This window comes from Stegodyphus dumicola, chromosome 3 (assembly GCF_044657685.1).
Source record: "Stegodyphus dumicola isolate Sdum_Otavi_A_Nest chromosome 3, ASM4465768v1".
Lineage (NCBI taxonomy): Eukaryota > Metazoa > Arthropoda > Arachnida > Araneae > Eresidae > Stegodyphus > Stegodyphus dumicola.
The window spans coordinates 265,992,473-266,016,032 of NC_140770.1; the positions used below are offsets into that span (position 1 = coordinate 265,992,473).

The 23,560-nt window shown below is 34.3% G+C and overlaps 1 protein-coding gene across 6 annotated transcripts in view; it reads right to left on the minus strand.

Annotated features, from left to right (window-relative positions):
- Positions 1-23,560, minus strand: part of numb (NUMB endocytic adaptor protein) — a 153,190-nt gene that overhangs the window by 19,528 nt on the left and 110,102 nt on the right. For 2 of the 6 annotated variants that reach the window (XM_035350381.2, XM_035350382.2), the window contains 3 exons: positions 7,045-7,181; positions 4,202-4,273; positions 2,145-2,222 (listed from right to left, as the gene is read on the minus strand). In XM_035350381.2, coding sequence (XP_035206272.1) covers positions 2,145-2,222; positions 4,202-4,273; positions 7,045-7,179 — 285 coding nt within the window. In that variant the 5' untranslated portion in view covers positions 7,180-7,181. Of the gene's footprint in view, positions 1-2,144; positions 2,223-4,201; positions 4,274-7,044; positions 7,182-7,773; positions 8,182-8,241; positions 8,545-23,560 lie in introns of those variants that run through there. The other 4 variants (XM_035350383.2, XM_035350378.2, XM_035350384.2 and 1 more) reach the window with 4 other exon arrangements.

Genomic DNA, 23,560 nt, shown 5'->3' on the forward strand with positions numbered 1-23,560 from the left:
CAGAGTTAACCAAATCATCGATCAAATTTTATGGAACTCCATGCCACTCTCCTGAAGGTCATTTTTCAGATTCTGGAAACACTGAAGAGGCATGCAACACATGCAGCATTTGGACTTCTTGGACTTCAAACACATTACTGAACTGCTTTCCTTTAACAGTTTTTCTTTACCATTGAGTCTAGGAAAAAGCTGTATAGAACAAAATGCAGTGAAAAGGGTAGGTTAAGATAGAAGCCTCATGTTGTTCTTGAGAACTGGATAGAATACAGCTGCGTGTTAATGTGGGGAAAACCTCCCAATACTACCCATTAAATTGCACACTTTCATGAAGTCTTTGCAAAATATTACCATAAAAATGTTAATTTAGTGTTTGTCCTGAAGGAGCAAATTATTTCGTACAATCTCATTCAAATCAAAGAAATAAATTCCCTTATCTGAATATTTTCTGACTGATTACAACATGCTTTCTTGAGTCTTGGGGAATTTAAATGTTTCCACTAGCTAGCTGCTTGTTTTGCATTTCGGTCAAACCCACAGCACCAAGCCACATTCCTATTCACAATCACTTAAAGAAGCTTAAATCATGCAATTCCTGCTTCAAATCAATGGAATCGTTTTTCTGCTTTTGTCAGTGTGCATGAAAGGTTAAAATTTGGCAGATAACTGTCTCATTTTCACATCTTCTGATAAATTCTCAGAGTGATATTCATGACAAATTTGTTAAGCATAAATACAATCAATGGTATTTCCACAATTTTCATTAACAGCCTGTTGCACTTGATAAATGTTTTCTTCTTTTCAGCTCATCAATAGACAGCCAGGTTATGATAGATTTTCAACTGATATGTGACACTTTTAATTAGGAAAATTCCTTGTAATTTATTCAAAATATCATCTTTAAAAGTTTGGCAAGGCATAACAATTGGCTCAGCTGCAGTTTCAAAATTCAAGTGGTGGCATGCCTCACAAATCAAGTGAATTTAAGAATTCAGTTGGATAACTGCCAAATTCTTCTTAATTCATTACAGTATCGATGGACTTATATGTTCTCCCTTCGTCTGGTATTTCATTCTGAGTACTGAAACTGATAGTACTGACATTGTTGATTTTGACTTCTAACATAGTGCATTGAGCCACAGATGAATTTTGTAATTCTGTGGAATATTTGGGAAATTTTGTAAATCAATTCATCTGTGGCTGCTGTGATTTTACTGAAATTCGTTGGCAATGTAATACCTTGTGTGGATTCATCAACTGGCATTTTTCCATTCTCTGTATCCAACAACTGTTTTGCAAAATATTCAGTGGATGCATGTTGTACATACATACTCATTTTTAATTTCGTTATGTGCTGCTATAAAGCTGCTGATTTGAGACATGCATTAAGTTCATCAGTGGGTGTGAAATGTGATAAAATTCCTAATGTTTACCAAAAATCACCAGACAATAAAATGACTACACTAACAAAACACTATTAATTTCCTCTTAAATCGTTCAGTGTACGATGAAGTGCTTCCAATTCTTTCTTGTGGGCGACAGTACATTCACCCCATATAATGAGATGACATGACTGGAGTATTTTATGCATTCCAGAATTTTAGTTAATAATGCATGTTGGTGTCTCACTGATCTGCATATTGAATAGCAATGCTGATGTGATGCTTGCCCGTCATTTAAAAGAGTTGCTATATCATTTGTATCTGAAGCTTGTGAAGCTTTTTCTTTCATGCTTGAGGTGAAGACAGATTAATGGCTTTTTGTTTTGGTGGCATAATCCATTTGATAGTGAAAGTAATATTTTGTGATGACTATTACAAATTCACTTGGAAGAAGCAAAAGAAACGCATGCGTTATCATTATTAACTGTGTGTGAACCAGGAATCGAAATGTCACTGTTTTTATTTGACTCAATTCTGCCAACATGTGCATTCATATGCAGAAAACACATGAACTACCATTAAACTACCTAAGAACTTGGGCACTACCTTTTGTAAAATGGTTGTACTAATTCAGAAACCTTGGTGAGTGTGCAAACAACAACTCACCAAAGTTTCGCTGCAATTGGATTAATGGTTTAGGAATGTATACGGGACAAACACATAATCATTCAAATAAAAAAAGCATAAAGTTAAGAAAGCACAAACCTTTGTTTCATCATCCACAACACGTAATCCATCGCCTGTGACATACAGAGTGCCTTTTATGATTCTACGTCGAGAATTCTGCAAAATAAATTTTAAGGAATCAGTTTTATTCTCATGTGCATATATATATATATATATAACATAAATTAAAACAACATTGCAGATGCAACACATGTAAAGTACTGATTGCCAGCTACGAGATAACTGGTGATTGGCAGACCGTCTGGTAGATGTCACCATCAGTTATTTCTCTTTTGCAAAATAGCTTTCTTTATAGTGCCCACAATGAGTTAATAAAGTGATAGGAATTTTGTGAGCTGGGCATTTATTAAAGGTTTGTTAGAAGATACCACAATTTATTTAGTTTGTACACAAGATTTCCAAAATATTAAAAAAGACACTAAACACTACTGTAACAGAAATTTTTAATTATGATGAGCTGTAAAACATTGTTCAGTGCATAAGAGAGACTACTTTATCTTTACATGCTGGTGAAAAGTATTGTGCTTCTCAACATCTCTTTTGGGTAATGCAAGCACAGCAACCTGCTTTTCTGCCTGCTATTGGAGATATGCTCTTTATATAACAAAATTCAGTTTGTTTTGGTTCTTTAAAGTTTTACAGCAGTTTAAAGTTTATAAAATAGTTATTTCTATAATGTTACAAATTTAATTTTACATGTTGACATCCAGACCACATATTTTCAAAATAGAATTGGCTGCCAACATGCTAATAATAATAAGTAAGACAATTTTTAACATCTTCAAAGATGCAGTATGTAGGATTAAATGCTTGAAATTTTGGGATGAAACATTACAGCTATGAGAATGAGTTGAGAACACATATTAAAAAGGGAAAAAAGAAATTCAAATACAGATTATATTATGAAATATTTAAATTTAAAAAAAATCAAACATACAGCCAGACAAGCAATTATTTAATAACTTATACAGTATACAAAACTGCATAAAGCAGAATAAAAAAATCTATGAAGTTAAAGAAACAACTTATGCAAATGGCATACATGCTTGTAAATTTTATCAATTAAACATATTATAAATTATTTCAGACAGAAATATTGTTAAGAACAGAGTAGAGGGAAAATTATTAAGATATATATATATTATATATATACATATAGCTTTTAAGGGTCTAAGTTTGTTACATGCAATGTATTGCAACAATTTGAAGAAAATTAAGCTTTTCAAAGGATTGGCAATATCTTGTTAGCCCATATAATTAAAGCCCACTAAAACTTCTGAAAAGATGCACATATCTCAGAATTGTTTAAAACACCATGAAAAGTCAAGACCTTTATTAGAATTACAGTACATGTGGTATTTAATATTCAGCATGAATTATTTCTTTATTGACATACTCAATGCAGAAAAGAGCAAGTGTTACTTTTAATATAACTGTATTACTTCTAATACTTATCAAACATGATTTTTTCTAGGAAAATAAAAATTTTTTAAAAAAATAATTCAATTCTCAAAAAATTTCCATGCTCTTTTCACTGGATAAAACTGTTAACAAGAATTCTACATTTACATTTCCACTGCACTAACAGGATGTACTATATGAACTGAATGGAAAGTTATATTGTTCTAAATATTCAGCTCTTTGGTAATACCATTCTATTCTACTGCCATTTATATTGCAGAGACCATTGAACAGTTCAAACCAGGACATATGAAAAATGAACTGTGCCCCTGTCTGGATTTGAAACAAGGAATCTCTAATTTACAAATCTGAAGTGTTAACCATTTACACCATAAAAGCAAAGAAGAGCTACAGGACTAACCAATAAATTTAAACACTAATAAATTATTATAAATTTAGTCATTTTACTTCCATGAACTGCTTATCACATTTCCTTTGCTACACCATCCACTTGCTTAGAAAATATCCCACCTTCTGCCAGGGCAAAGGGAACAGCTAGCCAACTAGCAGCTAGGTATAAATATTCTAGGTAATTATTTAAAATTCATGTTAAGAGTTTATACCTTATAATTTTATTTTCATATTTTTTGGAGAAATATAAACATAATTCTTACCCTTAAAACCTTTAATGCTTCTTCACATACTTGCATCCCTCTAGACTCAAACACTTCTACACATCCAAGATACTAAAACAAATTATATTAATTATACACAGCATGTTATTTACATATATTACATAAATTATAAAGTTTCTAATATACCTTTAATGATATCAATGAGTATCTTTCAGCTGTGTAGCAGTTAAACTGTTATTAATTAAATAAATTATTACATTTTATTACACTGGAAGGCTCGAAATTTTTTTAATTATTTTAATTTTTCCGTCTCTTCCCTTCTTGAATTTATAATTCGGTTGAAATTTAGCATAATATATTTATTATAATTAATTTAGCCTGATATAATGAAAATTTGCTTTCAATAAATAGAGAGTCCATACACATTCAGAATGCACACTGACTCTGTAGAGATTTGGCTAATGGTAGCAGGATTTGAAATTGGGGGTCTTCATATTTTGAAGGATCATATATACCATATCTAGCTGTATATTTCTCCCCTTTTGCATTTCACTCTTTCTCAGCATATGCTTTAGAAACATCTAATTTATAATATAAAAAGTATGCACAGAGATGTAAATTGAAAAAAGATGCATCTAGGTGGATACTATTGAAATGACTTCTTAGAAAAATATAATGCAATAACATTAGATTTATTAACATGCGCTTTTAATGAGGCTTAATCTAAGCCTTCCCCATTAGGAATAATATACATGAATAATTTTCACCTCTCATTTTTCAAGGGATAAAATTAATAAAGATTTAAAAAAAAATACAAGTTAGTTACACCATATTTAGCTACCACACTTCACTTCATGTGCTAACCACAGAAAGTTGTAGCAGTAACCCATATATTGCCAACCGTCATGTCCCAAGTTTTGCCATATTTTAAATATTTAAATATTCCTAAATTAAAACAGCTAGATTGGTTTTATGTGATTGCGGCAAAGCCTCGAGGGCTATCTGCCTAAGAGGAAGGATGCCTTCGTGGAGGACTTTCTAAGGCGACTGGTTAGTATACATTTTACACATGGGAAAGACCACAAAAACAACCGTGCAACCAGCTCGTTCAAGGGATTTGAACCTCAGACTGAACTACCAGTGTTCAGTGACTTTACCGGTCAGCTGCTGGTGGGCTCGAAAACAGCTAGAAGTTTATTATTATTCAGTTTTTAAAACCCTTCATTCTCTACAGAGTCAATGCAAATTTCTATTTCAGTTTTTAAGCAGAAAAAGAAATCATACAATAGAAAAAATTTTAATTTTCTATAATGTTTAATTTTTGTTTTTAGATTTAAAAAAAAATCTGATAAATTTGTAAAGCTGAAATACTATTTCATGAGTGTGTCATTCTAAACACTTGTGTAATATATCACTGTAAATATTGTTAAGTTTTAAAATGTTGTTTTGAATTCAATTCTAATTCTTTTTTTTTTTTTTTTTTTTTTTTGTTTTTGTTTTTGATTAAATTGGTAGCAAATTTACATATTTAGAGGCATTTCAAAAGATTTTATATCACCAAAAATTCAAAACCACCATAAGCTGACAGCATCCAGCTGGGTTAGTGAGAATTTCAATAGTTTAAAGCTATGAAAAATGCATTTGAAGTTCTCAATTTATCATTTTTTTAAATGCAGATAACACTCATAAAAACACATTTAATACCATAACTAGTCATGTATTTCCCCTACCTTTTCCTAGTAATTCTTACCCTTGTAAAAACCAGAAGCAGAGAAATATGCAGTGTATACTATTTCTGAATAAGATGGCTTAAATAATGAACGTAGATATTAATATTACTATACTATATATTTCAAAGAGATATTAATTCCAGGAACATTCCTTTTACTTACAGAAAATACTTTCCTATTTGTGCATACACTATCTACTGTTACCACAAACCAGAAGTTTTTAAATCATAAGCTTAAAAAAAAAAAAAAAAAAAAAAAAAAAAAAAAAAACTGGGGGGGGGAGGGGAGAAATATCATAGTAGTAATATGGCCTAATTATAATATCAGTACCAAATTTATAGGTTAGATTTATTAACACACAAGCATGCCGGACCCAAATTTGGGAAACTGATATATTTAAGATTTTGGTATGTTAGCAAATCAGCTTTATTTAAGAGAAAATTGCAAAAAAAATGATTCATATAATTCCATAAAACATGATATGGAGATACAGGTAAAAAGTTTTCTTTTCCTTGTTCCTCTTGTGTAACTATACCAACTAATCTTTTAAATGCAGGATTTATGTGTAGAAAAGAATCACATGTAAATATTATACACATGAAAGGTTTCAATAATCCACGAGATTCATACATGTTAATTATGTAATTTAATACATCTGATATGCTTTCATAAATAACCTCATAAAACATAAAGCAAAAAAAGTAGTTGAATAAATTTTCCAAAAATTATTTAAAATATTTTAACAAGAAATTCCGGATTAAAAAAAGTGTATTGTTAAAATAATAAAATAAATAATTTTATTATACATATGTTCACGTTAGTCACAATACCGTCTTGTTATAAAAGTATTCTGAAGTAATAATATTCATGCAGAAACTATTATCCTAACATGACAGTTTTCAATTAAAAAAGAGTAATTTAAAATAAACTTAACACAGCTTATCAAATACAAATACTTAGTAAAAAGATACCAGGATAAAAGCTTAGACTAGATAAAAATTCAGCCATGTTCTCAAACACACCACCTACACAGATATTCTTTTTATCAGATAAAGTTTAGGAAAACAATTTTTAACCCCTTTCAACGCATAAAAGTTTAAAGTTCATCAGTGATTATAAAGATGGTTATACATTACATTAAAAACCACATACCTTAACAGGAAAGCTGCATGTACCAGCACGGACTGCAGCCTCATCTGCTTGCCACTGGTGGGGTTTACTACATTCTGGAATGTGGTCCTTTTTTTTACGAAAACTATCACGTAAGCTTCTTCTGAGACGATCCATTACTGGAAAGAGAAAAGTAAACAGAGATAAGCTGAGTATGAATAAAAAATGCCATTTGATGCCAATTTCATTATAGATAAACTACCTGATTCAGAATTACAGAAATAAAAATATAGCAAATAATAATTTATGAAATTTTATTTGAATGGTAATAAATTCAATTACAATTGAAAAATGCATTTTGAAGTATTTAGGTCTTAAATCAAAATGAATTTTCTTAACACCATGACAAACATTTTTGCAACAAAATATTAAAAAAAAGGGGTGTAGATTTTAAATGATGAGAAAACTTAATAATTACACAAATACTTCAGCAAAATAAATGAAAACTGTACCAATATGCTTTTACATTTTAGTTCCTGTATCCAATCTGTGAACGATTACATGACAAATAATATTAAATTGACACCTGCAAGTCATAAAAATCACTTTTTAATGGAAACACATTTTCACATATTAGGGTGGAGCTCTGAGTAACTAACTACCCTATATTTATGCCAGATTACTCAAACTTCACTTGCTCAAATATGCAGCCATATAATAATTCAAAACAACTACCTAGAAATAACATCAAAATAAATGACAAAAAATTACCTACTCCAGGCAAGTTGAACTCTTCGTTCCTCATCTGCTAATTACACAATAAATTTTGCTGGAAGCTGTTGCCAGGATGGGTGAAAATTTGGGCAACTGCTAAGAAGCCAGGTTTTAATTGGTGAAGAATGTCCCAATGAGAAATGACACGAAAATACCATTTTTTTAATTATTTTTTTTAACTTCCAGCAACATTTCCATTCGCGATGGGTAGTCGGCCGACCTTCGTTAGCAGGCATAGCATTCGACCTACGCTCAAGGCTCGGACTCATTACGCATGCACAAGCTTAACTCCCGCGGCTTGTTTACGATATAAAGCGCAGTCTCACACACTCGAAAAAGATTCCGATATCAAAGGGGAAAGGAAGGGAAAAAATGTGAAGCGTTGAGAGCGGAAGGCATGAGAATTAGGCACAACAAAACAGCCACCGAGAAAGATTTGGTACCTGGCGGCACCAGATCACTCACCCATTCGCTTTCTGGCAGGTTTCTCTCGCAGTTCGGAGTGCTGATTACCCATAATAGTTTCCCAAGCAAATGGAGCGAGACACAGAATAATAGATCCCCACCTGTGACTTTTCTTTCCGAATCCGGGGTCCTTAAACGGCCGGACGTAACTCCTCAGCTCACCATCCCGACGAGACAGTGGAGTTCACCCCAATTCCGGGATACACGTAAAATTCAGTCTCGAATTCGAGTCGTTCGTAGTATGCAGAGAGAAACGGGTGGTCCAGTGCACGCTGTCTGCTTGCATCACACATTCCTTGCTCGGAGAACCTTGATGTACAGGTAGACGGCAACCGAGCGGACAAACCTGTTTGGAGCGCGGGGCACACACTCGCTTTCTCAGCTGAGGTAGGAAAAGAGGCTCCTCCTCAGCTGTTTTTATGCAGGGAGTAGCAGCACTTTCTTTAAAAGGTCACAATTAACACAATAGTTACTGAGAAGCATCCCTAAGAAACACCACCCTTTTGCTAAACGGCCTACCTGCGCAACGAAAACGAAGATCGCCGTATCCAAATACGATTCCAAATTCAGCGCCTGTTATCGACAGGTCATTAGCATTTCTTAGAACAATGAAGGGGTCATTTTCTACAAAAAAGAACAAGACGCCGAAAGGACGGGGCAGACGACAGAAGCGAACCGTTACTTTTAGAGCACCTAGGTTAACGTTTCAGAACACACAGGGCTTAAATTGCGCCGGAGGCTTCTTAGTTTTTGGGATAAATCATAATTCTAGACGAAGCGCACCGGAGCCCTAAATAAGAAAGGTCCGGCATTTCTATGTAACTGAACAACTATTTCAGCAGAAATCTGATATCGAAAATTTTATTTAAGTAAAGCATTTTATTTAAGTAAGCAGTAAAATTATATTAAAAGTCGCTTATTAAATTTTAATTTATCTCTGTACATTTAATTTTAATCATTTAATTACTTTAATAATTTTAAAGAATAATGAATTAATTGAACAAAAATTATTAATTACATAACAATACAAATACTACTTAAATAATTATTAATTAATCTGGAAATACTTAACTATTTAATTTTTAAATTATTAATGATTTTAATGGCCATTTTATTTATTTATTTACTTTTGTTCCTCTTTCCTGACGACCTTACATAGGGCTCCGGCATTTCTAATTTTAGAAATTAAGCCCTGAGAACACAGGATCATTACACACCTAAATAAAACAAATGAGTGAGGACCCACAACGAGGTCTATAAACCTCTTTACTAAAGGAATAAGCTTTTCTTATATGAGCATTCTCATGCAACTAATCAACTTAAGTGAACATAAAATTATGTAGGAAAGAGTGGTATTAGCAAAAGCAAAATCCATTTACTATGAGATTTACTTTAAAGTAATAAAGTACGGGCTTCTTTAACATTTAACAGCAAATTCTAGGCACTTATTTACTTCTCTACTTTTAAAATACTAAAATTATAAATAAGAATTTTTAACAAGTGCTTAATTTCTAATGCGCTATATAAATTAACTTAGCATTAATTTATAATTTACTTAATAAGTTATATTTAATACATTATAAGTAAGACCAAGCTTTTATTGTAATGGCATTTATTTATTAAACGTTATTTTCAAAACGAAGGCCAAAATAACACAGATGATGTTTTGTTATCCCCTCCCCAGCAATGTGGTTGAATTGGGATTCCATTGTACAGACATCAGGTGTTTTTGGAGCAAGAGAGATGAAAAATTAGCCTTGGCCGGGAATCGAACCACGGACCTCTGGAATACCGGCCCACTGTGCTGACCATTACACCACGAAGGCACCCTAAGAAGGCGGGAGAAATACCTTATACCATTACTTATACCAACCAGAAGGAAATTGCAAAACTAACAGAATAACGTATACTACGATCCTAAAACTTTCTAAGTATTTTTAAGGCAAAGTAAAAAATCGGTATTTAACATTTAAAATCAAAATAAAAGCAATCTTAAACAATCTTGCAATATGAAAATATAACAAGTTTACATTTTCTTAAGAATAAAATGGACAAAATTTTTTACATCAAAAGTTTAAAATTAATTACGAGTTTAATCCCATAAATATAATATCTGATGAAAAAAATTCAGGAATATTGGGATAAAACCAATATTTAAATTTTTAAGTTAACAAAAAAAGCAAAAACACTTAACAGCAAGAAGGAAAAATTGTAAAAATAATTACGTTTCAAATAACCGTAATATATTAATGCCTTTTAACTACACAGACAACAACAAAAAACTACGGGTAATAATTAAAATTCATTTTTTAATTAAAAATTGTGGTACGGAAAGCATCAACACTAAAGATACCTCTTAAAAAGTGCTCATTGGCAAGTTAAGATAAATCACGAAGCGAACGGAATATTTGAATATTACATGAAAATTATACACAGCGTTTCTTACCACACACTTCTGCTGCAAACAACCGCCTAAAATTCCATCTCAACACTCCAGATTTGACAATTTATTAGTAATTTAAATACCGTTTGCAGTTTAGGTACGACAGCTGAAATACGAAACAGTTTAAATCTGAAACAAATACTACATTACATTCACATTCATAATGGAACGAGACCGTCACGCAGTTTCAAATCAAAAATAATATACGTTAAGTACACTCAAATATTATTATTATTATTTTGATTTCAGTGATTTTTCATTTTTAAACACATGAGTCTTCTTCTGTTCTATATGCAATACATAATATTTTCATAGCGCAGTCAACTCGGATATGAAGTTCCTGCATACAAAAAGTTCCTTCTGTTATTTAAGAGATCCGATACTTTTATATTATCCCGTCCCTGCAAATGGTAGCACCGCCGACAGGCGATTTTATGCAAATGATTATGTATTTAATACAGTCGTGAAAATTCTAGGGTTGTTCGGAATATGATTGTTTGGTTTTTGTAGGGAGGGAAGCAGATTAAAGTTCGGAATATGCCGCAGAATGGACGGAAATTCTGTGGATTCTTTTTAAACAGTGTGCAATCGCTCCAGTGGAAACTCTTAATCCAAGCTACGAAAACAGTTAACATCTTGTATATAAAAAACAGCGATATTATTAATTAATTCATTCATCATTAATTTTCCTTCCTGGATGCATTCGAAATAATATTCTGATTTTCCATGCTCTTGAGAGCAGCTAATATTATAATAAAAATTAAATACAAATTGGCTGTTCCAGAAGCCATTAAAATTTTTTATCGACACCAAAATACCAGGGGTGGCTTAACACGCATCCATTTTCTGCTTGTCATCAGGGATTGCGTGCTGGCCCTTAAGTATGCATTCTAATTTTCAAGTCTTGAAATGACGCCCAGGCGGTATAATGGTTAGGGGAGTAAACCGCTGAGTTGGCTTCCGACCCAGGTAAGTATACATACTCTCACTTATATTCATATATAGGTCTATAAAAATATATATATATATATACGTTATCATGATAGTTAAAGTTTACATGAAGCATGCCATTGAGGTACGCGTGATCCTTAGTATAAATTAGGTACCATTAACAAAAGATATAAACATGTACAGATATAGTACAGCATTCAGATACAGTACAAATTTTTTGTATGAAAACCTGGCACAGAATAAATACAAAATTACATATTGAACATACATATCACATACTCTGTTGCTGATATATTGAACTAGCTTATACAGCTCTAACGTGCATACTGCTATGCTCTGCAGAGCAAGTAATTTATCTTCAGGTTAATAAACGTGCCAGTTCAAGAAGAGTTAATGTCATACTGAAGGTGCGATGTCTATTTCTAAGAGAACTGTGCTTAGAAATGGCATTGTTAGAACCTAATGTGTGTTAGACACAACTCAAGTTTGTACTTTATGGCTATTATCTTCCAGCGTCAGAAGAGTAATTGCTAGTACAGTAGTCAATTATTGTTTTCAGTTTCCGCTGGGCAACTCTGTTACTTAGTAGATTCTGGAACCAATTTGGCCAGAATCTGGCTCCTGGTTCCTTGAGGGTGTTAAGTGCTGTGTGTGGGCAGGAGAACACAAAATGGTCTGGATGATCCTCCTCCCCACATTCACAGTTACCATACCTCCATGACAGTTACCATTCCCTCTCAAGCCAAAGCGGCTGAAGTATGAAGGGAAGGGCCCGTGACCAGTGAGGAAATACGTCATGTAACTGCTATTAGTTTGGATTGTTGTCTTGACCTTGGGAATGAGATTGTATACACGTCTCCCTGTGGAGGCTTGATCCCAACGTTCTTGCCATGGTTCTTGCCATAATCTTAGGAGCTGATGGAATGCCCGACTATTTAGGTCCGAGACTGGCCTAAGGGTCGGGACTTCTCGCATAGTGGATGAATTCGCTGCTTCCTTTGCGACAACATCTGCTCTCTCATTTCCTTCTATTCCCGTATAAGCAGGCACCCAGATGAGTGAGGGTCTTTGCGAAGCAGGTATGTGGGTTTGAATGTCTCTAATGCTGCTGACGATAGGGCTGCGAGAACGAATTCCAAGGGAAGCCTACTGCGGTACCGAAGGGGCCGGGCCGAATGATGGAGAAGGCATGGATGTTTGTAAATGTATACTGTCTTTGCGGCATGGGGGCACTCGAACTATATGGCGAGCCGGAAGTCCTCTCGTGTGGATTGTTGGTAAGGGAAAGGGGTGGATGACTCTCTAACCCCCCTGGGCGCTCTTCTTCAAAACTCGGGTGGAAATAGAAGTCCTATCCCCTTGCGGCTCTAGCAACTACTCTCACGAAATTCATGGACAAGATAACAAGTCTTAAAATAATTTAAAGAAATTTCATTAGTATTCTTAGAAACACATAATGCAAAAATTTCATTTCCTAAGAAGTTGGAAGTTTAGATTTCAAGCTATTGACTTATCTCTTGTCATATGACTATCAAGCTATCGATATATGCTACGAGGCGAAACAGACTTTACTCACGCGACCGAGAGATTTCATGCAGTTTTCAGTTAATATAGCTGACACAGTTTAGACAGGGATGTGTTGGTTGCATAAATAAATTAGTCGATAAGAACAATCAATACACGAGTATGAATGTGCACTTCAGTCTGCATAATACTGAATTCTACATCTCAAGAAATTCACAGAATTGAGGTAAGTTATGTGCATTATGTTAAAGAGTCTTCTGCGATGAATTCGTTGCCCTAAATCTGAAAATTTTTCTAGCCTTTCTTGAGCATCTTTTAGTATAGGAATAGAAAATAGCAATCATTGAGCACTTTTTAGTATATGGATAGAAAAACCTTTCAATAAAGCATTTTTAGCATATGAACGAGTTTTTTTTTTTCTTTTACTTCGCAAATTGCGATCTTTACGAAAAAAAGTTTAATAAAACAAGAGGTTTTTGGAAATTATAATAACACACTGCTTACTACAGATGATGCTTGTTACAACGACCCTTGGCATTTTACACACACGCAAAAAAAGGGGGTGTATTATAAGCCGTGTTCGTTAAAATGAAAATGAACTCAATATATTTTCATCAGATAAGGACTTTTTATGCCTATCGTTGTGATGGAATGGTCAATATAATAAAGATCGTTGTAATGAGCGTCTAATATAGTCTAACAAATAAAGCTACCATAAAACGAAATATACTTCTTGGTAATAATTTTATGATTTTTTAACATTCATGACGACCTTACACATTTTGGCAATTGAATTTTTTCCCCCAATCTTTACAGTACTGTCTATATAAAAAACAAAATATCAAGCAGCATTTATTTATAGTATTATTGCTATATTACTTATTTTATAGCTTTAAGCTTTCTTTCCTTTTAAAAATTTCGTTTAAAAAATAAAAGCTAGCTCCTATTAAATGACAACAGAAACTGTTCTTTCATTTAAAAATAAACAAATAAATAAATAAGGCGAAAAAAAAAAAAAAAGCAGCGAAATAGTATGATTTCAAGCTGTTTATATTTTCTATCAATTATATGTCAAAATATGAATATTTTTACTAATTTTGTAGCATATAATTTTAGTGAAATTATATGTAAATTGTACTACTTCTTGAATAAGTAGTCAGAGGGTGAAGCATGGCGGGAAAAATAGGCGTTCATTTAACATTGAGGTAAAGCGCCAAGCTAGTGATGGTTTAGCGACTCATTTTTCTCGCTAATTTGGCGAGAAAGAGCTAAAAGTCGCCAAGCTTGACTGCCATTTAGACCGACTCATACATACATTTCACTGTATCCGGCACTATGTTAACTGTAATTATGTATGCCTTCCAGAAATTTCGAGAAATCGAAGCTACAGGAAATTTCTTTGGCGAAAGGGAAAAACCAGATAAGACCGGAGAAAGCATCAGTTTCAATTTTGCTCATTACTGAGAGATCACCGTGCGAGATTTCGCTTTTTGATGCGCTTTGCATTGCCTTGTGTTCAACGTTGTAAGTAGTTTGAAATGATGGTAAATACTTAAATACGCTCTGTCATACTGAGAAGAGTTGGACAAGTACTTAAGACTGAAATGTTACAGAAAAGTGAAGTGTTTTTTTTTAAATAATAATAATAATAAAAAAAAAAAAAAACATTTCATGAAGCTTTCATTGATTCTGTGTGCATTCAATACACTGCGACTGTGCATTTAAGCTTTGCTAGCGAGTAACAATATGAAATATAAAAAATAGATGATTATACCGTGAAAATATCAAAAATTCGATTCGGAATTTTCGACGGATTTGAACAGCAAGAATAGCAATTTATGGCATTTTCAGGTGTTAGAATGAAATCAAGTGCAGTTTGTAAAAAATAATTTACGTTTAAATAGAGGTACATGCTTGCATTAATTTCCGAATGCTGTCTAAATAATTATTGCATCATATTTAAGCAAATGCTTATATACATGTTATCTCCGCATCAGTGGATCGATGGTTTGGTTATGGCATTCTAGCATACGGACACCTGTCTCAGAATACGAAACAAAATTCTTTTCAGTTAACCGACTCTGAATTCCGGCCGACTAACGCCGGAAATGTAGTTGAACGCTGAAAAGATCAAATTAAAACAAAAAATAATTACAAATTCGGCCCACCCGCCCACCGACACCTTCGTTCTCAATCATTAGCAGGAAGAACGTTGGAAGCCAGTTAACTCGCAGGTCGATCTCTCGTGATTACGTTTAATTATATTGCGGAGGGAAAGGCTCCCAATCCTTTATGAGGAATACCGCATCCACTTAAGAATTAAATCCTTGGATCCAACGACCTTCGCCATTAACTTTGGAGAATGGGAGAATGAAAACCTTTAGAAATTGATCGAGACAGAGATATTTGGTCGATAAATAAGATGCACTAACGTTGAATTTGCTGCTGAAAGTTAAAATGATACACTAATATGAGCTTAGATATCTACGATAGCTTAAAAGAATTAAATTACGAGGTAGGACTAACTCTTACGTGTAACTCTTACGTGCACGACATATTACATCATCTTAAGAAAATTACTTCTAATAGTGTGCAATTCGATAAGTGGAATCCTTTTCGTATAAGGATATAAAAGTTTCAGCACCTGTATTGGCAGCGTTATTTGACTTTCTTATAGTTCGATCGCCTAATCCGCGACCAAGAACGCAAAGACGCATGCGCCATTTGGACCAAATTATTCTCAAAATAGGGTGGAAGGATGGGGACTTTCTTTCCCTCGAGCACATAAAGTCTCTCTTTCCGGAGAAGAGAAGACTTCCGCGTGAGCTTTCATGTTGCAGCTAGTAACAAAGCCCCTTTTTGAACGAGTCTGTGTGTATTGGCAGAATGCCAGTCAAGGTTGCGTTTGAGATGGTCGAACTATACTTGTAGGCATTTGTACTACCAGCGAAGTTTAAAGTACTAGCCAAATGGGAAACAGCGGTTTAGATGTTATTGTCGTGTCCGTATTACACGGAACAATGGTTGCCAGAGCCTACTCCGAAGAGAGGTTGGACTTCTATTTTCCACCCCCAGTTTTGAGGAAGAGCACCCCGGGGCGTGGATCCGGTGTCTCAAACCTCTCTCCCCTTCCACCAATCCACACGAGAGGACTTTCGACCAGCCGCATATTTAGAGTGCCGCCATGCAACACCGACACTTTACATTTACAAACATCCATGTCTTCTCCGGGATTCGAACTCGGGCCTTCGGTATCGTAGTAGGCTCTCCTAACCACTATACCGTCTGGTCGACATCGGTTTAGATTTTAAACGGTATAAAAAAGGGGCTCAACTATTTGAGATTTCCGAGAACCGCTAAAGTACTTTTCTACATTTCCTGTAATAGCAACCTTCCAAAGCATGTTAAATACTATATATTTACAGCAATTTGCAAAAAGAAAAAGGGGGCAAAATCAAAAATCATTTAAAATTCTTGCAATTGCCACCCCCAACTCTCATCACATAATCATTGAACATTTCTTGTTTCCATGTATATAGCACCACTGTATCACGTAATATCACAACGCTCTAGCTTTAAGCCCTTGAGCTAAATGCAAAACGCGCAAGCAATAAACGTGAAACAAGTACTGAATTTTCTTCGACTATTTAAAATTCATAAATTTTCTAATAATGTTGTCTGAATTTTTTCCTCTTAGAACATAATTGAAATTTAGTATGCTTGGTGCCCTACATGTTAATCCCACCCACTGTTAATCTACAACAGTAAATCCGTCAATCCGTGATGCTTACATAGCTCTGTGACAAATGCTGCGATAACCGGCGCAGGTTGCGCTGATGACTCCATGTAAGGGGATTGGTACATTTGTTGAGGTTGTGTATTACTTACTGCATTTGTTGAACGCAAAACATATTTATTACAAATTTATGAGAAGCTCCTATACATTATATAATAACATGGAAATCATAGAACAATTATTGCAGGTAAGGTTACTGCCTCGTTATGTGAGGATCTTGCTAACGGCTAGTCTCTCTAGTAGATAGTTTCAGATCAATCTGGCGTGTTGTTCCGTTGGAAACAATCTGCAGACTAAATTAGTCCCGCCTCCTTAATTTTTCAGTTGTATTTTGCATCCTCTGATTCGTTATATCTGGAACAATATCAGAGGAAAACAAGATCATTGGTTCGTCAGTCTTTTGTACTGTCAACCGGAACGATTTATTGCATCTGCGATGTCAGACAATGTCGTCTCAAACATAGTAACAGCTTGCAAACAGTGACTTGTGGGGGACCGCACACAGGATTTTCTCATCTCTGTGTGGTCCGCCACACTGCGGAGTGACAGTTTATGTTCCTGTTTTCATCAGCAGATATTCTTTATTAAGTTAAAATATACGGATTATCCGTATATTCGGTAAGTATTCTACTTTCAAACAACACGCACAAGACAAAAAAAAAAAAAAAAAAAAAAAAAAAAACAATATGTGAATATGAAAGACGTCTCAATATCTAAAATTTCACGCAATCAACTATGAACATCACACCTTCATTAAGTTTATGTTGAAATGCTAAACTCCTTACCAGTGCAAGGTCTGCTATCATAGTACCCTTAATATAACATTTCAATACAAAGTATCACAAGCGTACTTAGCATAACTTCAATACTTTGATACAAATCGAATACCGAATGCGTTAAAGAAGACTATGGAATACCGAACACGTTTAGACGACTATGTTAAAATTCAAACTTTATTAAATTTAAAATAATATCGTTGCTTTCTACGGGTTCGTGGATTTTGAAGTGATTAAATACAACGCTTGATGAAGAATCAAAACATAATTCGTCATTATTATACAGGAAAGTTCCAAAGAGGCGTGACAGTCGTCGAAAAGTTCTGATAAACAGGCTGAAACAATCTGCGGCATAACCTTCAGGTTATCACGGTAAAGACAGCTTCACATTTCCAGACACGCACCGGTCGTCTCAAGCTAATCTCTGAATTCGAAACACTATTACTAAACTCAATATATTCTCGATACTCTTCACGATAAATTCTCAAGATACACTGCTACTTCGCGTATAGGCAGAGTTTATATAAATTTTGACCTGCCTTCCAGAACATTCTGGGGAAAACCGGTAAGAATCCTTTTTTGAATGTTCTCGCTCCGTCTATGGCACATCGCCCATTTTGGCAACCATGTTTTTCCTTGTCACTTTCTAGCAACCCTAAACCCGCTTTGTGGGGAAGCTATCTTACCGCAACTGGGTATTTCGTAATAATATTAAAAATCATTTAATTTGTTATGCGATGACTTATCCAGCAAACTTAAAATCTAGCTTTTATTCCCAGAAGTGCCATGGCTATCTCCAAGACATCTTAGCCGATTCGTTTTTACTTCCTTGTACGAAGTAAAAAGTATTGTAATCGCGAAAATTTTCAGGCATCATATTTCAACGAAAATATCCATTTTGACCGCTATCGAATGCAATTTAACGATGTATTTGCGTGACATCTGTAAGTAAGGACAGAATAAAAGACAGACTCTTTTCCACCCAAAAAGTCTTTACGTCTTTCGTACGTACATAAATACGCATCTCGCATAATTAAAAAATGAATAGCCCTCAGAACGCTGAAATTTTGTATATAGGACTGCTATAACATGTAGATGTGCACCTCGTATTTTGGCTGCAATCGGCCGCACCAAACGTATATAAATATATTTTGCAGCACATTGCGCAAAAAATTTTGACCAAAATTGGTCTTTTTTGTATTGTTCTTACAACTTTGCTTATAATACCACTCTGTTAACCGAACCGGCTCAGTGATCTCAGTTTCTTTACTCTTATATGTTTGTAAGTTGTGCATTTTTTTTTGCTTTAAAAATGATTGAATTATGATGTTTTTATCTTCCGGTTAAGGTTTTTATACCTTTAGTAAATCTGCATGCAATATTTGTGGAGCTATCAACAATTTAAAAGTTGTAGTGCAGCTAAGCCTAATTAATTTTGCGATGGGGGACATGTTTGTTTACATTTCAAATTTGGCAAAACAGCGGATTTGTTGCCAATCTAGACAAACTAAGCTTCGCAACAACAAAGATTACGTCTTCTTTTATTATTGCGAATTAAACCATGTTTAATCCATTCTGGAATTTATTCGAGGAAATGAGTGTTTAAAATTTACTTCGTAATTTTTAATATAGATATTTTGAGTTTTTATGTATTTTTGACTTTTCGGGAAGTGAGAACTGAATTAATTGAATGAGAAATACTGAATAGTCTGTGAAAAACTTTCTTTTTTGTTTTGTTTGCTTAATTTTTTTTATACGTCGTTTTAGATTTATTATAGTATTTGAATAGAACATGTGGCAACGATTAGGCAATTCTTCAAATGATATAAATTTATATGCATTCCGAGTTATAATATGAACGAAATGTAACGCTGTTAAGTGAAACTAGCGCCAGAGTGTCGCTATGGTAAACAAATATAGTCAATTTTAAAGAGTGTATTTATTTTATTGTGGTTTATGCGCTATCGAAGAAGTTGATTTAATTTCATTTAATAAGTTTAAATGAAATGCAAGAAAAAATGCGTATAATTTAATATTCCGTGCAAGGAAGTCATGTGGTATACACATCAGATTTTTAATTAAAAGATGAAGTTAAAAATTTTTTAACAAACGTAAACACGTCTGATGTTCCAAAATTTTACTATGAAATGCACTTGCGATTTGTAGCTTCTTTAGCTTTGACATTTTAAATGCACTTCATACATACCGAACTAAAAGATGTATATTATCAAAATTAATGCAAAACTTTTAAAATCACATATTTGGCTCTCATATGCCAAAGAGATTAATACACAAGATTCTAAAACACTGAATAGTTTTCCGACATCAAACAATTTCCATTAGAAAAATATTCCATTTTCTACAAATCATTTCCAATGTTTAATGGTATTTTCCAAGAGTATCTACATTCATATTTGGTGCATTCTTCAACAGCACCTTCAGGTCAGATTTGCATAACAACATAATTATTTCCGTATGACCTATTTGTAATTAAGTTTGTGAAATCTCACATAAGTTTCTGACTCTCGCGTTAATTCCTGACACTGATTTTAAGACTATTTTCAGCATTTATTCGTTTCTACTAAAACTTTCAAGGCGTTAAAAATCTTGAAAACTTCAAATGTTTTATGCATTTATTAGGAAGATACCATTCCTGAGTTTCTTTTCGAAATTTTGAGTTGAATTTCTCAGTAAATTTCATTTGAAACTGTGCAACCATCATCGACATTTTAACAAGAAATCTTAGCCGATGTCAAAATGGTTCTTTCTATCTGGAACTAACTGAAGTATATGAACAACGACAGAATTGCTACAATAGGGTTCGTAAGCAGCGTTTCAAAAAGAAGTTGGTATTATGACCCTAGTGTAAGCAAACTTATCATAATAGCCCTTTGAGGTTAGTTTAAGCTACAGCTAATGTATCGAAAATGACAGTAAAATATGCTGTAGGGTTTATTTTAAGTTTCTAACAGTTAGTTTAATTTTTAAACATGCTTTACTGTCTATTCTCGTGTCCCACCTACTATTCCCTACCAGAAGTGTTTAGATCGCGTTGCATGTAAATGAGGAAGAGTATTTAATAGAAGGTTTCGCTTACTTCAGCAGAAGAGCTTAGGAGTCCTTAGTGGCGCGTGCTTGCCGTCAGGCTACTTCGTTGTTTAAGTCGTACTACACTCGGCTTGCTAATATTCGTCGGTTAATTTAATTAAGGGCCAATTACGTTAGATAGTTTTGTATAGCTTCGATTTAGTTTAGCATTAAATTAATTTCTTATTTTCTCGAGTTAAAGCCGAAGTAGAGGCTTTTCTGTAAGCCCGAGAAGGGGGCCTTTTGTGTTCTTAGTTTGAGATAATAAAGAGCCAGTTAAACTATTCTCTGGACTTTTTCACTTACACACTTGGACTTAGTGATAAGTCGCCACATAGTTCAATTAGGTTTCTACGAAGTTAAGCACAGTCAGAAATCTTATAACACATTTAAATTAATGAACTAAAAATCGAAGGCGTTTACAAATAGGGCTGTACCAGCCATAAAATACACATAACTGAAAACTGTATGTAAAAGACGCAAACTTTAGCGTTAAAATACACAAAACGAAGTCGGCACTTCAAACAAAAAGAAAAAACACAAATGCCGCTGATTAAAAATTTACGATAGCTGATGATGATTATTTATACAGGCTTAATTTTAGAATGTAATAACACGGCCAATTCGAATAGAAAACATTTATTAACTGTTACGCAAATAAAATAAAACACGGTGACATCTCGATTCGGTTGGTTATCTAAGATCACATCTTTCAAAACAACATGTAAAAGTGCGGGTAACAAAACAAAACTTTTTATGACCTTTTCCAACTTGGCTGACGACCAAAAGGTGCACGATTCAAATCTTTATTCTCACTGTTGTCTCAGCGTAGTGGTTGCGCCGTTTGGTACCATTTTCGCGTCATCAAATTAAGAAACAGAGAAGGAATTTGGCGAAATTCTCAGAACTAAATCTATATTAGCAACAGCGAAAATTTATCGCTTTCAAGAATGGGGAAAGATTTCTGAAACAGCTTATTCACTAATTTATTTTATCAAATTTAAATATTTAGAAGGATTCCAAGAAAAAAATTCGAAAACACTAATTACATTTTATCTTTTAATACGTCAATCTCTTCCAGACAAGAATTTTTGTTTTATGTATCATTATTCTCTTAAATTGCGTTAACTGAAAAATTAAAATTTTATACAAAATTATTTGCTTGTTTGTTTATCTGCATATGGCAAAAGCACAGGAGAACTAACTATCTGCGAAAGAGGAAAATTTCTACAGATGACTCTATAAGGCATTTCTCCCTCCTTTCTGCCTGCCTTCGTGGTGTAACGGTAGCACACGCGACGCGTATTCGAGAGGTCCAGGATCACTGCTCATTTTTCATGTTTCCAAGTCAAGTTACAAAATAATTTAATGACTCTACAGTGGCGCCGGAACTAAAAGACGACGGATGATGATTCTTAACCAATCGGATTTGGTGACTGAGTCCCCTAATCTCCAGTCGCCCTTTAAAAGGAGGAGAATATAAAAGTATTTTTCCCTCCTTTCTCTGCAAGACCTTCGTGGTGTAACGGTTAGTACACTCGACGCGTATTCGAAAGGTCCAGGTTCCAGTCTCGGTGAGGATTTGCTCATTTTTCATGTCTCCGACATCAAAACAACCTAATGACTCTAAGGTGCCCGAACTAAAAGGCGATGAATGATGATTCTTCACCACCAGGATTTGGCGAATGGGTTTCTACTCGCCGGTCGCCCTACAAAAGAGGGTGTATATAAGGGATTTTCTCCCTCTTTTATGCATGCCTTCGTGGTGTAACCGTACACACTCGGCGCGTATTCGAGAGGTCCAGATTTTAGTTCCGGCGAGGGCATTGCACATTTTTCACATATCCTGCTTCAAAAATCCTAATGTCTCTACAACTCTATAAGGGAATTTAGCTTGTATTTACGCCGCATACGGGGAAAACCATAAAAAATAGCCAGGACGTTCGTTGCAACCGGTAGAATCGGGAAGAACTGACCGTCTTCCGCAGAATTAGCTGTGCCGGCAGTGGGTTGCGATTAGCTTTAAAAGTCAGTTTAAAACTAAATCATTTTATTGTTTCATTGATTAAATACAATTGTTTAATCAAAAAAATAACAGACATGGACGAAATTCTAGTTTCGAAGTGCAATAATGGTTTGGTAAAAATAATTACGTAGAACAATCTAAAGGAAACTTACGCATTAGCACATTCACACATCTAAATTGTTTTAAATAAGAAACGAGTTTAGTTATATTTTGTTTTGGTTTGGTTTTATGTGATTAAAGCAAAGAATCGAGGGTTATCTGCCTAAGGGAAGGGATGCCTTCGTGGAGGATTTCTAACGGAAACTGGCTCGTATACACGTCACACATGGGGAAGACCACGAAAGCGTCCATGCACCCAGCTCGTTCGCGGGATTTGAACCTCAGACCAATCTACCAGTATTCAGAGAGTTTACCGCTCGGCCGCTGTTGGGGGCCAGTTCTATTTTGGTATCTGAGTTTTACAAGAAATATGGAATAGGTTTTCCGCCATAAAGAGAAGGAGGGGAATCAGCGATTCAAATTTACTAGCATTCCCATACAAATTAAATATATAACGTTTATAACCAAAATGTTAAACGGTACCTTGATATTCGGTGTAATATCAAGGTACGTTTAACATTTTACATACATCCTTCATCTGACGTACACATCTCACTTTTATTTCCAAAGCACATTGCCTGGGCTACGTCTAAATGGCTAAGGACAAGAAATACTAG